Source organism: Apus apus, chromosome 2 (genome assembly GCF_020740795.1).
Source record: "Apus apus isolate bApuApu2 chromosome 2, bApuApu2.pri.cur, whole genome shotgun sequence".
NCBI classification, from domain to species: domain Eukaryota; kingdom Metazoa; phylum Chordata; class Aves; order Apodiformes; family Apodidae; genus Apus; species Apus apus.
The window spans coordinates 21,291,216-21,311,806 of NC_067283.1; the positions used below are offsets into that span (position 1 = coordinate 21,291,216).

At 39.3% G+C, this 20,591-nt stretch overlaps 2 protein-coding genes across 5 annotated transcripts in view; both read left to right on the plus strand.

Moving 5' to 3' along the window:
• The window catches only part of ST8SIA6 (ST8 alpha-N-acetyl-neuraminide alpha-2,8-sialyltransferase 6), a 93,083-nt gene extending 77,578 nt beyond the window's left edge, over positions 1-15,505 (plus strand). For both annotated transcript variants that reach the window (XM_051609419.1, XM_051609421.1), the window contains one exon: positions 15,481-15,505. The gene's annotated coding sequence lies outside the window, so the exon portion shown is untranslated. The remainder of the gene's footprint in view (positions 1-15,480) is intronic.
• Positions 7,457-20,591, plus strand: part of TRDMT1 (tRNA aspartic acid methyltransferase 1) — a 30,341-nt gene continuing 17,206 nt past the window's right edge. The window contains exons 1-4 of one of the 3 annotated variants that reach the window (XM_051609416.1): positions 7,457-7,531; positions 15,481-15,590; positions 17,263-17,339; positions 18,529-18,600. In XM_051609416.1, the coding sequence (XP_051465376.1) occupies positions 7,468-7,531; positions 15,481-15,590; positions 17,263-17,339; positions 18,529-18,600 (323 nt within the window). In that variant the 5' untranslated portion in view covers positions 7,457-7,467. Of the gene's footprint in view, positions 7,532-15,480; positions 15,591-17,262; positions 17,340-18,528; positions 18,601-19,471; positions 19,636-20,591 lie in introns of those variants that run through there. The other 2 variants (XM_051609418.1, XM_051609417.1) reach the window with 2 other exon arrangements.

Here is a 20,591-nt window from a genome sequence, read left to right on the forward strand (position 1 = left end):
GAGGAAGAGGTAGTACACAGCAATGCTATCATTAATTGCATGCAGCAATTGTTCCATTCTTCCTTTGAGATGCCCAGGACAAGCAGAACAGTACTAGCTCCCCAAGGGCCAAGCTTTTAGTGGGTTCCTCAGTCCAAGTTCTTGTGCCAAGTCCTTGGTTCCAATGAGACTCATAAACTGAGCGTACATTGTGTTAGCCATTCTGGGATTAGTTGGCTCCTTACAAAGGAAGAGGAGGTGGTGCACACACCCCAGAGCTGAGAAGGCTGAGGTTCTTCTAAGAGGATGAGGTGTGTTTACATGCCAGCACTATGTCTAATTTTCACTCTGTCTCTTTGGGTTTGAGGAAGGAAGATGATCCAGATTTAAGCTGATAGTGTGCACAAAATATTGTAGGCTACAGGAAATGGAGTGGGAAAAGGTATTAAATATATGTGTAGAGCACATGGTGCATATGGCTGGAGAAGGAAGAGAGCAAATATCTGGAAGAGTTGAAGAGTCTATATTTTTTCAGATGGAAAGCTGTCCTCCTTCCCATTACAAAGATAAATTCACTGCCTATCTGAAATTTTCCTTGTGAATTTGGTCTTGCATACAGTCATTGGGTGGGAGGGAGTTTGTGTAGGATGACAGGAGGAAGGACCTAGCAACTATTTAGAAGCTCTGTAAATACTTTAGTTTTGATAACTCAAGACTTTTACCAGTGTTTGTGGCTGTTTATTTGACATTGATCAGGCGTTTCCCATAAACTCATTGACGTGGAAGTTACCAAGCCTACCATGTAAGTCTGAAGCACACCAGGATGAAACAACATGCAGGTCAGATGTCAGTATCTTTCAAAAACTGAAGAATGGTTTACCCTGAATATGGTAATAATATCACTGTTCTGCAGTATTTTTCCAAAAAAATCATCAACTTCTGTGGTATCAAGAGATAAACTTGAGATGTACCCTGCAAATGAAGGACATAATACTATTGTACTACAATATACATGATGTCTGGATAATAACAATTATGCGCAGTGAGCATTAATTAACTATTTGAATTTAATTTTCTTATTTTTTGAATAACTGTATCCTATATCATAGCAAATGAGGGCTACATGTGACTTGGCACTGTCACTGCAATGAAGTCATCCTCAGGGACTTCATCTGACATTCAGGGTTCCCAATAGACAATTACAAAAATTTCCCATTGTATTTCTCTTATGAGGTATGTGAAACATCTTTGCTGGTGTCTTAAATCAGCTGAACTCCCTACAGCTAAATGTTGACACTGCCAGTCAATACTAGCATATGTCTTGTGCAAGAAGCTTTCTCTTATTCAGAAAGAACTATATTAGACTTTCTTGAGCCATTTAGGTTAGAGTTCTTGGGGCTTCTGTCTCTAGATGGTTTCATAAAAAAATAACATCTTACTTTCATAGGCCTTTTTCTAAAAAGGTTTGTTTCAACTTTTGAAAAACCCAAAGCTTTTTGTTCTTAGTTGAGTCTACACTTAACTGGGGGAAGGACCCTAAAAGACCTAGCAGCTAAAGTGACACTTTTATAGTTTAACTGAGTTTTTTTGCAGAATAACTTTTTAATTTATCCTTCATTTCAGTTTATCCTTAGAAAAATCTCACAACTTCTTCAGACCTGTGCTTTATATAGACTGTTTTCCAGGAATTTTTCAAGACTTTCAGACATCTAACTAAAGCTCATGTCCCAGCTTTAGTAAACTGGCATTTCTAGATACATCCACAGTGAGAAAGAATATTTACAGTGTAATCACTTCTGTAACTGCAGTTCATAAATTCTATCAAATAGCTTTAAATTACATTCCAAGTAACTCATTTGCAAAGTGCCAGCAATATAGCCAGGGTGGAAGATACCTCCATGCTGCCTGGGCACCAAGTGCTTAGCTTCTTAGGCAGATTTTGTGGCACTTACTATGTGAAATTGTGGTTTATCTAAATTCAAGATATCTCTGCAGGTCCACAGCTACAGCTCTGCTGCAGCTGCATTAAAGATTTTCTTTCTCTCTGGAGGAAACACACTACTCCGAAATCCTACCACCATGGTGACTAGCATAAGATACCTCATTTCCTGTGCTGACTACAGTCTTAGTCTAAGATTAAACTCATCACATGGGACTGAGTGAAAAAAATGAAGTTTCAGCAAGGACTGAACTCCTAAAAAGAAGAGTCTGTGGTATATAGAGACTTTAGGTGATACTAGCTGGCCTTGTAAGCGAACAGCATGATCAACAGCAACATAAAGCTACGAATCATTCTCAGTTTGTCACTCTGTACCCTATATACTATGCACATCGTATGGGGATGCTGGAGATAAAAACTCCTGCTTTAAGCAAAAAGGTAAGAGGCACATCCAAGCTCACTATCTGTACTCCTTTTCTTCTCCTTTCCCTCCTCCCCCTCCTCCCTTGAGCGCAGCAGGCAACATGCTGTTTCCTCCTGCCCCTGCAAGTGAGCTGGGATCTCCCACGCCATTACCTCATCCTGCTGGAGCGGCTTGAACTGATCCCCCCTTTAACAACGCCTGGCTCCCTGCCTGCTGTCACCCTTCCTGTGACCCTTCCAGGGTCTGCTTCAAAACACATTCATTGCAGCAGCAATCTTTTGGCTGACTGCAGTGGGACTTATAGAGCTCAGAGTCTGGTTTGTTCAGTTCCAAGAAAGTTTATATATTGGTTACTAGCCTCTTTTTTTTTTTTTTTTCTTTTTTTTTTTTGTCAAAACACTGGAATGTGTAAATACAGCAAGAAAGTCAATAACATTAGGTAAACATAGGCATCTCATTCAGCCGGGGTGACTACTGCAGGCCAAACATAACAAACAGGCCAGATTTATTTAGTTTTAAATTTATTTAAATCAGAAAATCAAAGCTTTATTTAGAGAAGCAATGTCTTTTTAGTCCTTATTCCATATAAAGTATATACATAGCTTCAGAACCTGAAAATAAAATCCTGAAATTGAGAGATTAATACATTTGAAAATAGAGAAGTTAAAAATGTTTGTGTCAGATGGCTCTTCCAAATAATTTCAGCTACATAATTTCCCCTGTATAGAGTTCTTAGAAGCGTGTGGAAGAGGCTAACAAACCTGGTTCGGTGTGGGTTTCATATCTAGTGTTGCAGATGCGTGTCATTATAAATGAAAATTGTAGGCTTCATTAGCCATACTGGCACAGCCCAGCAGGCTTCCCAGAAATGCTGTGTCTGTGGCTGACAGCTGCCTACCTTGACTGAGAATCACTTGGGCAGAAAACAGGCCTGATAAATTCCCTCCTGCAACATTACATCCAGTACAGATCGATTCTTATAAACTGCAAAAGGTTTTCAGTTTTATTGCTAATCTACTGGGCCAATGGTTATGGAAACAGTAATTTATATTAGACACTCTCTATGAATTTTTTCAATTCAATGCTTGCATTGCAAGGGTATGACATGCCTCACATTCTTTCCTAGCCACAGTGATTTCTGACCTAGAACATGAGCTTCCCTTCTAGACAGCTAAGATGCCTGTATACTCTTCCTCTGGTATTTAGTAGGTTATACTGGACATTCTGACACAAGAAGCATTGCTTGTTGTTCAGCCACCAACATGAATATTTGTCAGACTTTAAGTTTGGCAGATCACTATGAATGCACTTCTAAACATCTGGTGTATGAGGAAGATTTTCCTGCTCTCCCTCCATTCTTTGAATGTAGAGGGAATGCTCACAAGCACTTCACAACTACAAGTCTACTAGCTTCCATTACCTAGCCTCACACGGAGGGGTCACATTCAAAGGGAACTTCAGGCAATTTCTACTTCTGCATTACTGTGGCATCAATAAAACTGGCAGATTGGCAGCCTCCTGCTCACAGTCGAGTGCAGGCAGAGGCCTTGCTGGCAAGTTAGTGTCTTCTCTGCTGCAGAGGGGAGGGCAGGGAGAAGAGTTATGTGCAGCTGCGGAAGGCTTGAGTTGCCTATAAAATGTCTTGTGTGCATGTGTTGTGTGAATTTATTGCTGATGTGAATTACAGAAATCCAACAGTGAAAACCTTTTCTTCTGACTTTGAGGACAAGAGGACAAGGTCCAAGCATAGCTTGTAATTTTACCTTTTAGTTGCCAAGTACAACGCAGAATCTTAAGGCAGTGGTTTTTGCATGTTTCTATGATGTTGTTTGACAGCATAATTGTAACATTTTAACAATTCTAAAGCATTTGAAGAAGAGAAAATACTGCAGTGGTTTCATTTGCGTGTGCCTCTTACCACATATAGCTGTTTCACTGGATGTGTTTACTGGTTACCAGGGCAACAGCTTCAGATCTAGCATGATTACCTGTATCATACCACTAATCAGAGATGTGGGCAAACTTTGGAAACTTTTACACTGAGGAAATGCTTCTGGTTGCTAGGAGGCAGGAGTTTTCAAAAGACTTTTCAATGAAAATACTAATATCACATGCTTATGTCAATGGCTTTACAAATGTAATTAAATGATCAGTTTGCTTAAAATAGTATAAATATAATAAAGTCACCAAAATAGCTTCTTCATCAATGTATTATCATAGCCCCATAGATGTGTTAATGTAGAATAAACTAACATCTTTTTAGAAAAGCCTATCAATTCTTATTTAAAGCCAGCTATATTGGTGAGCCATAACCTATATACAAAACAGCCCATGCCTGTGTCCTAAAAAAAATGTTTAGAGTCCAGAGGTGGACACTAGACTTCAACTCTGGTATTAGTCTCCTCTGTTAATCAAATTATATGTTCATGGATATTTACAAGAATCCTATCCATCCTATATGCATGGAATGGGTAAAGAAGGAGCTGTCACAATATCCAAATTCCAGTAAGTCAGGGAGATCTGATTGGGAAATGTTGCAGACGTGTGGCTGCTTTGAGGTCACAAGATTAAGTGAGCAACTGTTTAGCCTGCCTCATGGCAGTGGCAACAAATGTTACCAAGATTTTTGGAGTGATGTATGAACAATCGCTTTCATGGGGCTGATCCTCTCTGTGGAAACATTAGGCTTTTTTGTAAGATGAGAGGTATGAGTGGCCGTGGATCTTGGCACTTCTTAGCCATTGCCATAACCTCTGAAATAAGCAGCACACCTTAAATACTATTATGTAAGATCTGATACAAAACCTATGGTTATTATTATGCTGACATTACATTTGTAAGGGGAAAAGCACTAAAAGCAACTGTTTCTAGATTCCTGGTTTTCATTTTGGTTCTTTTCACAGCTGTCAATTGATAATGAGAACCAGGTTAGGGCAGACACATTTATACAGAATTATAAAACTAACTACTGGCAGCTGTTTAAAAATAAGTGCTGGGGAAATTTTGGTGTTTCCCACTCTTTACAAGAACTCAGTAAAATCCCAAGTCAGTTTATTAATTTCTTTGTTGCCAGAGTGGAGGTGTGTTGATCAGATTCTCCAGTTTACTACACTGGTGGAGGAGGTAGGTGGAGAATTTCCCCTGAGCAGGGAACGTTCTACTGCCACCCATATAGCAAAGACATGTCTGGAAGACTCCATCTTCGCCATGTGTGAAAAGCAAGAGTACCCTGGAGTCAGGGAAAGGAGAGGGAAAACCAGGGCTCAGTCATGTCCCTCCCTCTGATAAAAGGAAGTTTTGCTCCCCTGTAGCTTTAATTGCTCCAGGTACTGGGAGCTAAAAAAAAAATAATGAACTGCTCTTGGCTGCCTATAGTTCCCGTTTATCACATCACCTAGGTCTGCTGTCAGCTTTACTAATTTCAGTAGTCTAAAGGCTCCCTTTTTCTTTACCTTCACCTCACTGAACTGTATCTTAGCTGATAACAACCTTGCTCTTTGTAGCCACCTTCATCATCTTGAACCCTCTTCCTCAGAGTCTTCACTGTCTTTGTCTCATGGTGTTTTTCTCCAGCTGGCTCATTCCCCGTTTTGTTACACCAAAGGAGTTACCCACCTTTCTCAGTTCTGTCAGCCACTCATACAGACAACCTGCATCCTACTGCTCTCTGGTACTGTAGATGCTGAACTTCCTTTCAGAAACTCTAGCAGCAGACCTTGGACTTCTTGTTCGTCACCTGCTTACTTAGAACTAAAGCAGCAGCCACATTCTCTGATGATGAAGATCCATAAGTGTATGACAGAACTATTTTTAAAATGCTGGCCCCTTGCCAGTACTCTTACTTTGAAATTTAATTTCTAATTCCACTACTTGCCACAGCTCATATGTTCCATATTCTGGAGAGATGTGTTGAAAGGCAGCAGATTTCTATCTGTTTTGCCCTCCAGTTTCAGCTAAAAATTATTCCTCCACTGAAAGGCAAGAGGTAGAAGCTACTATGACAGGCTGTATGGGGCAGGTTCTAAGGAAATCCACCTCAAATCCACCTTATTTTTGACAGGTTTCTCAGAGGCTCCATAAAAATGTGATTAACTCAAGAAATTATTAGAGAATAATTGTCAGTGTTAGAGTTTTTGTGTTTGTTTGGTTTGTGGGTTTTTTTTTTTTAATGTTTCATCTTCACTTTACAATCTAAATCTGCAAACTGAAGCATAGGTGTCTACTTGTATGTGGTTGGTAACTCACATAATACTCTAGAAGATGTGCGAGTGTAAATGCATCTAACATTTGTTTTAAAACAAACTACTTTTCATGGGCAACAATGTCTTTGAGTCACCTCTTCCTTTTCAATTTAGCAATTTTGCAGTGTTGGGGCAAATTAGAACAGTTGCATCAGTTATTTGCTTCCTTCCTGTTCCTCCAGCGGTGCAAGCTTTGAAATGACTTCTCCAAAACATGACTGCACACTGCAATAATGAAATGCTTCAGCCCACAAAGCCGCCAAGGGCCATCTGCATCGGCCGCCCAGCAGGGCAGCACGCTCGGGGATAAGCCCCTTCTGCCGCCCCAGTCCCCTTCTCTCCCCGAGCCCTGGCCAGGTACAAGCCACCTGCCCCAGCTCTGGCCTCCCGCCCGCCGGTCCGGGCCGTCCCGATGCCAACAGCCCGGCTTGGCGCCCAGCTCCCCAGCAGGGCCGGGCGCTCAGTGGGGCAGGGCCTGCGGAAGGGTGGCAGGCTTGGGGATATCCTTGCTGCCCCTGTGAAGACCCTTGGGCAGGAGGCAACGCTGGCTCCAAAGGAGTCAATGGCAGAGGGAAAGGCCTTCTCCGGAGCCCGCGCTCCCAGGAGGGTGCGGGCGGCCGAGCTGCCAGCCCGCCAGCCCTCAGGTCTGCCCTCGGCTCCGCTGGCTCCCCAGGGAGGAGCAGAACCGGTCACGCCAGCAAGGGGCCTCATCCTCCGGCCTCAGCCCGCTCTGGGATCTAGCGAGCAATGGATATCGCCAGGCGGGGCGGCCGCGCAGCGCGGGGCCGCGGAGCGCTCCGGCCCTGAGGCGCACGGGAGGGCGGGCGGCGGGGAACGGAAGCGCGGCGGGACGGGAGGGCGCGGCTCGGGGAGGCCGCCGGGACATGGCGCCGCTGCGGGTGCTCGAGCTCTACAGCGGCATCGGGGGGATGCACCAGGCCCTGAGAGGTACCGGCGAGCGGCTGCCAGCGCGCCCCGCGGCGGGAGGAGGCCGTGGAGGGCGCCATCTTCTCCATGGGGCCCAAGATGGCCCCTCTCCTCCCTCAGCCGCTTTCCCAGCCCCCGCCCCTGGTTTCGCACAAGCACCGTGTGTCAGGAAGCTGTGGGGTGGGAGGGCGTCATCCCCTTGTCCCGAGCCTCGGAGGCAGAAGCTGCCACTCTGCAGGGCCAGGAAAGCGTCCCTGTGGCGGGGGTGGGTGCGGAAGGAGCCGGGCTGCCTCGGGCCTGCTGTGGGGGCTGCGCGGGGCGAGGGGCCCCCCGCGGGCTTTGCCTGGCGCTGTGCTCGCCTTGGGCTCTGGGGGGTAAGCTGAGCACTGCCCCAGAGCGCTGGCCGGCTGGGTGGCACCGGGTGCCTGCGGGCACGCTGGGGTGGAAATCAGGGATCCTTGGTCCGGCTTCAGCCCGGGCAGCTGCTCCTCAGAAGGCGGAGATTTTGTCCTCATTAACACGTTGTGTCTTTTGCTGACAACCCCCTGCTGCAAATGGGGTCGGGATCACGCAGATGCACAGGATGATAATCAAATTAGGCAGAGTATCCTATAGGTGTACACGCAGACTTGGTTTTCGTGGCAGTTTGTATTGTGTCTTTTTTCCCACTAATTTTTACTTGAATGTGTACATGTGTTTTATGTATGTATAATAGGTAAAAATACATGACAAACGGAAATAGGTACCTGGTACCTACATTGTTATTGTAAATAATTCTAACTACCTCTTGTAAGGATGCGTTTTCTTTATGTCCAGACACAATCTTAGATTATTAAGAGCAAAATATATCTTTCTATGGAACTGCAGATTTTGGAGTCTCTGTGAAATGAAAATAAGGTGTTAGACATTGTATATTGTTTATATAACCAAGAGTAATACTCCACTTTTCTTGTAGTCTAGTTTCTGAAGTTAAAGGGTACTATCTACATGTTGTGGACGATTTCCATATTTTCGTAGAATATGTTACCTGAAACAGCCTACACCACAGTCCTTCACTCAGCCATTTGTCATGTGTTGCTGTGTGTATGTGCATAACAAATCCCTACTGAATGTTATCTGACTCTGTTCTTAACATAATAATAGATGTCTTGTGAATGTTTGGTAATGTTCTGTAATTGTTAATAAACTGTAATGCCAGATGTTATATATGGATAGCTACCCAAGAAAGCACCATTTACAACACAACAGAATATTTTAAATAGTGGGAATATTGGGAATGCAGCTTTTGAAGATTATCAGAATACTGTAAACTTGTATCCATTAGATAGTTACTGTACGTATGAAGCTTGAGAACATATATCACATTTGTAAGATGTAATTTGGAGGGTGAAGGAATTCAAGGAACATGTACATGTGGCACTTAGGGCATGCTGTAGTGACCAAGGTTGTAGGGGCATTTTTGGTGGGTGTTTTCTGATGGGGTGTGTGTGGTTGGTTGTGCTGGTTTGTGGATTTTTTTGTGTTGATGCTTGGACTTGGTTATCTCAGAGGTCCTTTCCAACCATGACAATCCTGTGAATTAACCAAAACCTTTGTATTATTTCCTGGAAGGGTAAATTTATTTTCAAGCTGATTGTTTCTGAACTTGCTGAACAAATGCATCAGTGTCATGGTGTGTTGTAACTTCTATTATTCTGGGCTCACAGAATTTCTTCTTGACAGAAGAAATTGCAGTTTGTATGAAGAGTAAGATAGAAATTATTTTGTGGTGGTACCAGCCAAAGCAGATGAAGGGACTTTGTGTAAGAGGAGACTTTCATTATTGTCTGTGTAAATGGCCCTAGATAGTAGTAAATGGTTACATATAAATTGAAATTTGCAAAGCAGATAGATACAATGCTGTTTGCATTACAGCTGGTATAACTTTTATTCAAATCTGGGTGCTTATTTTTCTAGAAAGTTTCTGTAGTCATTGTGTTTTCTTGGAAAAAGTCCAAATGGTACGCTTCTAGCTGAGAATCCTCTTTTGAGTGTTGTTAAAACTAATAATCAGGCAATTTGAATTAAAAGGGTTTTGTGCAATTTGAACTGAATTAAGCATTGAATGACAGATCATTAAATAAAACTGGTTTTGATGAACTGAATTACATTCAGGAATACTGATATATTAATTTTGATCCTTTGTGTTTTCTCTTTTTAAGTTTCTTAGACATCTGAATTCAGTTTTCTTATACAATTTATACAGGAATGAAGTCAAGGCAGGGGAAATTTCAGTGTTTGTTTTTACTTGGAAATCAAACAGAGAAAAGTGAGTGTTCTTTGTAAGCACTTTTTGTATATAATAACAGGGTTTCTTATGTGTTTTAGGCCTACATGTCTACATGAAACCGTGCTATTGGAAAATGTTTCCCATAATTTTTTTTTTACATCATTTAGCAAATGGGAGATTGCTTGGTATCTTCCATTTGAATCAAGTATGGAAATAGTAGAAGCTGTTGTGGTTTTTTTTCATAGAAAAATGAAGCATAAAAGAAAGCCCTCTATTTTGCCAATGCTTTCATAAACCAGATACACAAGAGATTATGTGTAATACTTTATTTTCTTGGGATGGTTTCTGGTGAATCTTTAGAGCCAGGAAAAATAATAGGAACAAGGTAGAAAAGAGAGAACATAGAGTACTTCAGTGGCAGCACCCCAGGAACGCTACTTGTTCTACAAAAGGGATTCTGCAGCTCTGGCAAGTTCTGGCTCAGTGTTCCTGGCTGTGCTAGGTAGCCAGTTTTTTGGCCAGTTATGTTTAGCAGAGCTGATCCAACTTTCTACTCTTCAGTGAAACTGCCAGTGTTTTCAACTGGCAAATAGGCATTTTCCAGGAAATCTGATGCTCCCTTTTCTACCTTGAAGCCCTTTTTGGCTGTGATCTCTCTTAAATTTAGTTTTGGGACAGCAGATTCTTGAGCTTGCGAGATGAGGATGTTCATTGTTTTGGCAGCTAGAATGTATTTGGCACCAAGTAATATTCAATTGGTTTTGAGATTGTCCTTGCCTGCAGTAAGAAATAACTGAATTTTAATAAAGTCAAGGAAGTTAATACTCTCTTACAAGTATTTCTTTATTAATAGTATGTAGAAGTTACTAGTATATAATTGAATCAGGTTCTTTTTGATGGTAAAAAGAAGGCTGTTCTTTAACTTAGATTTCAGTCCAAACTGAAAAGAAGTATTAGGGAGATTATCTAGTTCTGTGTTGGTACTTAAGCTGTAGATAATTCAGCATATGCAGGATTTATAGCTTTATATTTTGAATGCTCTATGATAGTATTTTAAGCTTAACAGCAAAGACATGCAAAAAGTTATCATTTAGAAAGGTGAGCTTGATTAAGGTCAGAAGTCAGCAAGTCTGTTCATATTCACACTTTTGAAAGATGAGGCAGCTAAGAGATGGGAGTGCATTTCTTCCTTCTTCCCACCCTGTGCTCCAAACTTTGCAGGATTTATAAGTGTTTTATTTTTAGAAAATCTGTAACTACCAATCTGTTTCCTTAGCAGTTTTCTGTCAGACAAACAGCCTGCCCTTCCCCATTCCCAACCAAAACAAACTTAAACTGGCTTATTAATTTAGACAGTTTCTCCATGAAAAATCCTTCCCAGGTCTCCACCACAAGCATCAGTAATCTGCCAGGTCACTGAAAAAAGTCTCTGTGAGTGAAACAAGAAAGGACAAATTTTTAAAAATACTGTAATTTTGCAATGATAAAGTTGGTGATATTTTTCCTCTACAGTTGTGGTATTTCAATTTTACACAGCAAGAATTTGAGGTCTTTTGCCCTCTGTCATCTCTGTTTACTAATTTTATTTGATTACCTCTGTGAATTGCACAGCATAATTAACTGGTGTGTGCAGTTACACTGAGCATAGCGATCTCAGGGGGAGAGGCAAAGGTGACAAAAACTGGCAAGCAGCTTTAGGATTCAGCACAATGCAAAACAAAAGTATTGCTGGTTTGTGCAAGATTTTATACCAAAACTCACTTTGATGTAATGCTTCTCTAAAATATAGCCCTTTGTAGCACAGGATGGTACCAGTTGTTCTAAAATGTAAATTTGCATAGTTTATATAACTGAACATGAACAAACACTATACAAACTGAGCAATGAAAAAAGTTGCCAGATACCCTGCAGGAAGCAAGTATCAAGTTTTACTGATAGTCCTGTTGACTGCAGCTATGGGCAGTTCAGCCTAATCTTTTCAGCCTAGAGTTGACAGCTCCTAAATAAAATCTTTACTCTCTGTTTTAAAAGGAAGCAGGACAGACAAAACATGTGACTAATCTTCCCTTTCCCATCTGTTTCCATATACCTGTTAGCATAGATAATTGTTCTGCCTCTGATTTTCCAATATGCAGAGAACTACCAGGCTCTGCCCTTGGTGTAGCACCATGTATTTCATGTGCTCTGCTGACATTGATGGTTCTCTTACAAAAGTACAGTGGTGAATATAAACAGATCTATGTTAATTTTAAGGCCTGCTGGAAACACATGACAAAGGAATCGATTCTGAAGAGGAAAAGGACATATATTTTAATGTCAGAAATTTTACTGTTGGCGTTTGAAGACGACACCCTTCGGGTTTGTTTTTTTTTCCAAATCAGAATCTAATCCATGCATCCTGTCTTCCTTTGTTTTAATGCCACACCTTCCAGTCATTGCAGCCCTGTCCCTTTCGCTTGAGTGACTGCCACTTAGCTGACATGGCTTGTGAGCATTGTTTGTAGAACAAAATAGAGAATTGAGACCTAAAGTTTGATTGCTATCTCTTTAGGCAATTCAAATAACGGCTAAAGAATTTCTGCTGGAGGTTTTGAGAGTCAAATGCAGAATCAGTAATTTCTTAACAGGATGATACGAATTTGAGTTTACCTGCTTTCAGCTAAGGGAGGAGAATATTGCAATCTAATCTGTCTAAAAACAAGTCATAGCGGCTCCTTCATTAACTTCCCCATTGTGTCTGTGGTTTCCCTTTGAGCTACAACATGTGGCTCAGAAATGTAAAGCCTTGGTTAAAAAACTATGGTGTTGAAGAATATTGCAAATCAAGTATTCCAGCGGCTACTTAGTTTCACTTAAAAAAATGTGTATTGTTTTTTCATTAGTCTGTATAAAATTTAATTGTTTTCTGCTTTAATTCTCTTAAATGGCTGCATTTTGAAAATTGGATGTACTTGTTTGGAAAAAAAAAAAAGTCTCCAGAGCTGCATCTTTTTCTGTGCTGTGGTTCTGCTTGATATTTTGGGGAGTTGATTTAACATCTCACTCAGTCAGCAATTCAGGGGCTTTTTCGTATTCGTGAGTTGCTTTTGTGCTTTTTGTCAGTGGGAGTAGTTAAACACAGTCTTGATTCTGTTTGGGTTTTTTAGATTCTGCCTTTAGTCTTTTTAATTATACATTCCTACAGTCATTATCAAGTAGTAAATATAATTGCAATAACAAAACAGAATATCAGTTTGACATAGAAGTTGTTTATATTTCAGAAGAAACTCTTTAAAAATGTTTCATTTTCACATTGTTTGAAATTTATACAAGCTTTTCTTTGTTAGGTTGGATCTGTGAGATCTGTTTGTCTGCCAGATCCCCTTCATGCATTTCCAGAGTATTTCCACACAAATAGGCTTAATCAGCTTTTAGAGGGTGTCTGTTCTGTAACAGGAACTCCCAAGTGAACCACGGCTTTGGCTTTCAAGAGAAAAGGAGGAGAAGCTTTGAAAAAATTATCAGGTCTTTGAATTGTGAAGAGAGGATGTTGGATGGAACAGTTCAGGAAAAGTCCCTGTCCCTTTTCCATGCGAGTTTACACCTCTGCTTTTGACTCAACATTGTACTGCAAGGGATTCAATAAATTACTACTAGCTATGTGCTTTGTTTCGGTGTTTCCAGGCATTTGGGCCTGTGAAGTCCCTTGATGCAAATCCCCAGTGCTTCTTTTTCTTTTATGTATACAAGGAGAGATTGGATTGATGTTAGTAAAAAGGATGAGAGTCTGAATCATGGGTTGTGAGACAAAGCAGACTGCCTGCTATTCCAATTGTCATTTTTAAACTATATGTTAATTTAGATAATAATTTGATGTTATTTTATTTATTGATTGATTGATTTTCTTCTGGAGAGCCTGGAACACACAGTGAGGATGAGCTTGTCAGGAAAAAAAAATGTTTTAGAAACTAGAAGAATAGATGAGAAAAGCAGTCTCTTAAGCAGTACTTGAAATTAGTTCTCATTACCTAACTGTTAACAGCTTTGTTTTAGGAAGGTGAAAGTGTTGGTTCTTGAATATGCTTATATATCAAGTCAGGCTGCTAAGGCACTGTTCTTTTCACGCTAGATGTCAGTGTTAACATACCTGTTCTGTGACCTCAGGTGTAGTCATTCTGTTGTCCTCGTGGATACACCTGTATTTAATACTTTGGTTACAATTTCTCATCAAAATGCCAAGACAGTGGCCACAAATAGTGATTTGTATGTTGATCCTTAGTGGGTGGCTGTCTGTAAATCTTTTTCTTGTGAAACTCCTATCTTTTTTGCCCTCTGTTGTACCAAGTAAACCCAGGAGAACTAGGCTGATCTTTGTTAAAATGTCTGCTACAATCTTTCCAATACTTGGATTTTTCTTTCATCTTAGTTTTGAATAAGATGGCCTTGAAAACCTGATAGGTAGGAAATGAGTGATAACTCTCTCACTTAAAATTAAATCCACGGGATCATCAAAGCTGGTTTTTTATCCTTTCAAACTGTAAATAATTAGCTGACTAGTAGTAATTTGTGAGATGTCTGATAAGGTCATTCGTTAATGTGTTACTTAAGCATGTTGTGACACTACTCCAAGGCATGTGGTTATTTGCCTTGCTTCTTTTTTTGGTTTACAGAATTTTTTTTTGGTTGCTTGTGTTTCATCTGGGACTATAACGTAAATTTCCTGGTGGTTGAAACTGGTCCTGTATATCAGGAAGTACAGTCACTGTTTTCTGCCTGTGGCTCTAACAGTGACCACAGCCTATCTTCCTGATTAAAAAGTCTCACTTGAAGGTACTGTGGTTAGTAATAATAAATAGTGTGACATGATGAGCAGTGGATTAACCACTGTTGTTTTTCTGTCCTTAGCTTCTGCAGAAGCTATTGTTCTGTTTCTCTATAAATTACGGTTGCTTGTTTACATTCTTAGTGTATTTTTTCCCCCAGGATTTTAACTATCAGTAGGTTTGTTACACTGTGTTCTCTTCTTCTCAATGCCACCTTTAAGTGTCCAGAAATACTTCCTTTGATATCAAGAGAAGAGGAGCTGGCAAATGTCCTACAAAGCATTTGTTATTTTGGGGACCTTGGACTCAAAGAAGGCAGCAGTTGGGTTCAAGGCCCAAGGTTTTATTGGAAGAGAAGCTCAAATGTTTTTCAGACAACTTGCTGAAGTTTTATTGCAAGAGTAGATGTAGCTCAAACATATATATTGGTCCCATTTATTCACAATGAGGAGTAGTATGCTTCTAAAATAACACATTTAGTTCCTGTAAGTTGTTATTGGCTGGAGAGGCTCAGGTGGTGACAGTGGGGCTTGGCAGGCTGACCAATACTGTGTTCCTATAGTTAAGGAACTTGGTGACCACAGAAACCAGCTGGGTGCAGGTGGGAATGTTGTAGAGATGTGCTCTGCTTGGAGTTTATGCATGACTGCATCTACAAATTATGAAGTGAGCAGTTAGCTTCCATTTTTGGATGTATAAGGAAGGGAAGTATTGGCCCTACAATTAGAATCACAGTATGTTTTTCATGTGAAATTTTAAAGGCAACACAACAGAGTTTGATAATGTAATTTCCCTTTTTTTTTTTTTGAGTGTGGCTGTAAGGCAACTGAACAAATAATGCATTTTTCCAAGAATAGTAAAGAGAAGCTACAGTTTTCAAATTCTTTCTTTAATTTTAGAAAGCTGCACATTTGCAGAAGTTGTTGCTGCTGTTGATGTGAACACTCTTGCCAATGAAGTTTATAAGCACAACTTTCCCAGCACACCATTATGGGCAAAGACAATTGAGGTGAGTAATAAGTGTCTTTTTTGCTCTAGTCTGGCATTTGTAGAAGCAAGTTGTCTTCACTATCCTTATTAGTAAAAAGATAAACAAAAGGATTTAATTTATGTTGTTATAAATATATCAGTTTTACAGTAACTTTGCATTCTGTTGCTGTGGTTGCTTGTTGAAATTAGAGGAATACTCACACTGCAGTGACTAAATTTCCTGAAAGTCCTGGCTGCTGCATTAAGAAATGTTACGTAAATGTCAATAGGAATGCTTACCACCTAGAAAGGAATGACAAAAAAAATAGTTTTAGATTAAGAAAGTATTTTCATCTATTTTTAAAGAATTTAATTAAATCATTTGGAGGCATGCCTCCATTTTGTTTTTAAAGTTGACCTCAGTAAAACACAAGAAATTATATCAGATGGGACAGTCCTGCATTTTTTGGTGGGATCAATAGATCATATGTTTTAGGAATTCTGTCCCTTTTCCAAATTACTTGAGGAAAGACTAGGTAAAATTTGATCCTGTTTTAATAATTGAGGGGCAAACTAGGCATGTAGTTTTGCCTGGATTTAGATAGAAAATACTGTATACTTCTTTATCTTCTTTTACAGTTTTACAGCATGACAGTAAAAGATACATCAAATTAAGTAAGACGTAAATAGGTGGCTAAAGGTTAAATGCTTATTCAGCACTTGATAAAAATAGACTAAATGATAGCTTACTGTTTTATACAGGTAAAAGAAGATGAATGCTTGCATATGTATCCTCATAGTAGATAAGAGCAGCAAGACGGTCTGAATTTATTGGAAAAAAACCCCAGCTTTTGTCTAGTATCTGTGAGCAATTATATTACATTTGATATATAGATATCCCTTCAAATATGTAAGGCAGTGATTTCTTTGTCCAGCACATAGTTACTTGATCATTATCCTTTTTCTGTCCTCTTGACCCATTAATATTTTATCCTTCCAGTGTTGGTTAAAATTTAGTCTAGAGGAACTTCTACCTATGTAATTAATTCATGCCACATTCTTTCTTCTCTGAACAGAAGTATTTTTACAGATTAAAGCTTTCAGTTGTATAATATCTTTGAGGGATTTTTACTGACCAAAAACTAGAATGAAGTGAACTTTACAGGATGTGTTGTTAATGAGCTCAAGAGTTAAACCCCACAGTTTGGACCTGTAAAAATTATCATATTAACACCTGATCTGAACACTTCTGTTCAGATATTTTGTCTTTCAAGAAGATCTAATTTTTCCAGCCATTTTTAATATGTTATTATTGGTTTTGATGTACAAAGACTTCATATCTGAATAATGATACTGTATTTGGAGGAGGGGTGGAAGCAACCGGTCAGTATTTTTATGTGATCTACTCAAAGAACCACTACACAACTCTTCTGAAAGAACCAGTAGATAAAAACTTCAAGATTACGTGTAGATGCCAACACTGTTAGTGGTTTTGATTCATATTCAAAGCAGCTAATGTGTATTTGTATTGTATGGTTTGCCAAGGTAGAAAAAAATTGAAGCAATTAGGTCAAATGGGAGATTAGGTAGTTTTTTGCTAGATGAAGCATGTAGTGGAAGTAAGAGGAAGCAGTTTGATCTGGAAGATTACTTTAGAGTTTCATACAATTAACAACGCTCAACATTCTTCTATTTTTTTTTCTTTTTTTCAGGGCATAGCATTGAAAGAATTTGACAGATTATCTTTTGATATGGTTTTGATGAGTCCTCCCTGTCAGCCATTTACAAGGTAGATAAAGCACACATTGGAGAAAAGTGCAATTCCTACAGTATGGACTGTTAAAGGAGAAGTGTTTTCAAGAGTGACATTATGTGTGATTCATCTGTGTTGTCTTTCTCTTCCTAAGCAAAAATGTTGTAGCTCTTTTCACTGTGATGTTTACTAGGAGTGGAATGCAGCAATTTGAATCTTAATTATTGATCATGTAATTCAGTTTAAATCAAGTAAGCTTCTTACAACACCCATTTTGAATACTGCATTGTTCCTCTAGCTGTCAAATTCAAAGATTTTGCTGTTTGGGGGTGCTTCCTTTCTCTTTAGGTATCAATCTAATCTTTTCCGGGGGCAACTCCAGAAGGAGGACTGGAATATCTCACTTCTGCCTTGGACTACGAGTATAATTTGGTTTTATTTGTACTTTGAAATCATATATGCTCACAAATAGGTAATTCTGAGGAATATTTCTATTTTAGCCAAGACTAGGAGGATGATGATTTCAAAATTATTTTGTGGAGGATATAGAGAAATACTAATTAATCAAATATATTTATTAAGAAGTGAATAGTGAGTTTACTGAGACATTCTTTGTCAGATTAGTTTCAAATTCATATTGTTTGACAGCAGTGCCTGGTGGAGATAAGATTCTAGTAACTGTACTCATGCAAAGTAATGAAGTATAAATTAGGGGAACACAAGCCTCAATCCTTACCTTACATTATAATTTTTAAACCTACATGAGCTGTCCAATTTAATGTTACAATATTGGTTACAAAGTTATTCACATGGAGCCAAATGATGATAACTGGGCTTTGCTTCATAGAAATAATTTAATATATTTAATATAAAATAACAGGATATTCCCAGGAACGCAGTGGTTTTTCCTGTTCTTTCAGAGCCAAGCGTATTCAAGGGGTTTGCTGGACAAGACCAGAATGCTAAACAGTTTTCACACTGCAGGGTGGATTTCATTACTGAATGCTTCAATTTTAACTTCACTGTGAGCTGGTGGATTCCAGGGCCAGACTTTCAGTCCTTAGGACACTGTCTCTCTGAGCAGGTCCTCATGTCTATACATGATGTTTTTGCGGAGTCCCTTTTTGAGACTCAAAGCAAGAAGTGTTAGCGTTCTGTAGAAAAGTGTAAGTCAAATGTCAGTCTGCTCTGAGTAATATTCAAGTTTTTCTTTATTCTTTCTTAGAATTGGCCTGCAGGGTGATGTATCTGATCCACGGACAAAGAGCTTTCTCTATATCCTTGATATTCTCCCAAGGTATAAATGAACTTTTATCTCAGCTCTTAAACCTTTGTTGTAACTGAGTAGTTCTTTTATATTTCAGCAAGACAAGCAATCTAGAATGTTGTACAGGGATACTACTAGCATTATGTTGCATTACTTGTTTGTGTTCACATTTTGATGTATAATTTATAAATACTGGTATTTTATCAATGCCATTATAATTTCATAGTTACTGTATATGCTATCATTGTTCATTTTTTTTCTTAATGTATGTCTGTTTTAATTGTAGCTATCTCATAAATGAAAAAAATTGAGTTGTATATTTTCAGTTCAACATGAAACTTCATTGACTGTATGTAGAAGCAGGAGTAGGTAATATAATAGTTTGCTAATGGACATCGTGAAGCATCAAAATTCTTTGAAATACCAAGTTAAAAAAGCTTTGATTCAACATTCAGTCACCTTTTGAATAGGTAACGTTTTTTATATATGTTATTGACTGCATAATACAAGACATCTTCTGTCCCCTTCATTCTTTCTTAAAGTGTCTATTCTGCCTTTTTGGTGCTGCTTCTAGGTATCTTGAGGCAGATTGTGTATTTTGGGTTTGTAGTACAATCTCTTGTTTTGAGTAGTAATACTAAAGAATTCAAATAGCACTGCATTGTCTGAACAGTGCCCTTGTCTTTCTGTTGATCTGTCATTTTTGGCCCATGAGACCCCAGTTCCTAACAAAATCGCCATAATTACTGGGATTATTTATGCCTTAAATTTTGAAACAGTAAATCCAAGCAAATCGGTTTTTGCTGACCTAAATTGTTCTTATCGAGAGTGTTAAAAATCAGCTTATAGTCTTTTTTTGGGAAGAGATGCATACCACTGTTAACAAGCTTTCCTGGGGAAGTGGAGCAAGCAATTGCTCAGGGAGATCATCCAGCAGAAATCTCTGCTTTGGGATTGAGATGTCTATTGGGCACCAACTGGCATGAATCTGAGAATTCACTTACTGTTCTTAACAGTCCTGCTTCTGCTGGAGACTGGGACAGCTGTTTATATATTTCTTCTTTGGTGAGTCTTGCTGTCAGAATTGGAGGAAGATGAAGGGAGATTTGTCTGTCTTATTTATTATTTTTTTGTCAGTTGTATTTTTTTGTTTGTTTGCTGGGTTTTTTTGGTGTGTAGTTTGTTTGTTTGGTGGGGTTTTTTTTTTGCTTTTCAAACTGTTGTTAACACTGAGAGAAAAGGGTCTTCATCCTTCTTCCAGAAACAACTTTTTTGCAGCCAGCAACGTTTTTGCCTTTTTCATCAGCAGATAGAGAACACACACTGAAAAGGGCCTAGAAAATCTGCAGCAGAGAAAACAAAACAGAGCACAACACAGATTCTTTAGCCTAGTAAGCTAGACAATTAATAGGTAAAAGGAAATATTATTATTAGTCCTCCATATCTAGCGGAGGTACAAAAGCAGGGAGATAACGGAGGTTTCCAAAATTTGCAAAGGATGTCTTTTCTGGAACAAGGAATGTAACTCGGTCCACCAGACTGACTTTTCAAAATGATAAATTAAAACCAGCAGATAGTGTGTAAGTTAATAATTTATCTAAATCTTAGTGCCTTCCTTATTCTTAAGGGAATCCTGACCTCAGTATTCCTTTCAGTTAAACTGAGACACACTTAAGAGGCTGGCTGCTTTGAGGACACTAGTGCATTAATATGGAAATGTTGCTTCCTGGTTGCTGTGGGCTTAACTGGATAAAGGGCAGAAGCTTTTCCTTCTCAAAACCAAAGCTTTAGACACATGTTTTTCATCAGGATGATGCAAAGGAGCTGGGCTTGGCTGTGGCACTTTATCTCAACACCCCTGCTGGTGTGCCTTATCTCCCTTGGGCAGGTTGTTTCTCTAGGCTGTACTTGCTGTAAGCAGTCTGGAATATGTTCAAGATGGTGGCTTGTGCAGAGTTTCTCAGTTCCAATAGATTATGTTTTACTGAGATAGTGTTTGTGCATTTTTTTGGGATATGACA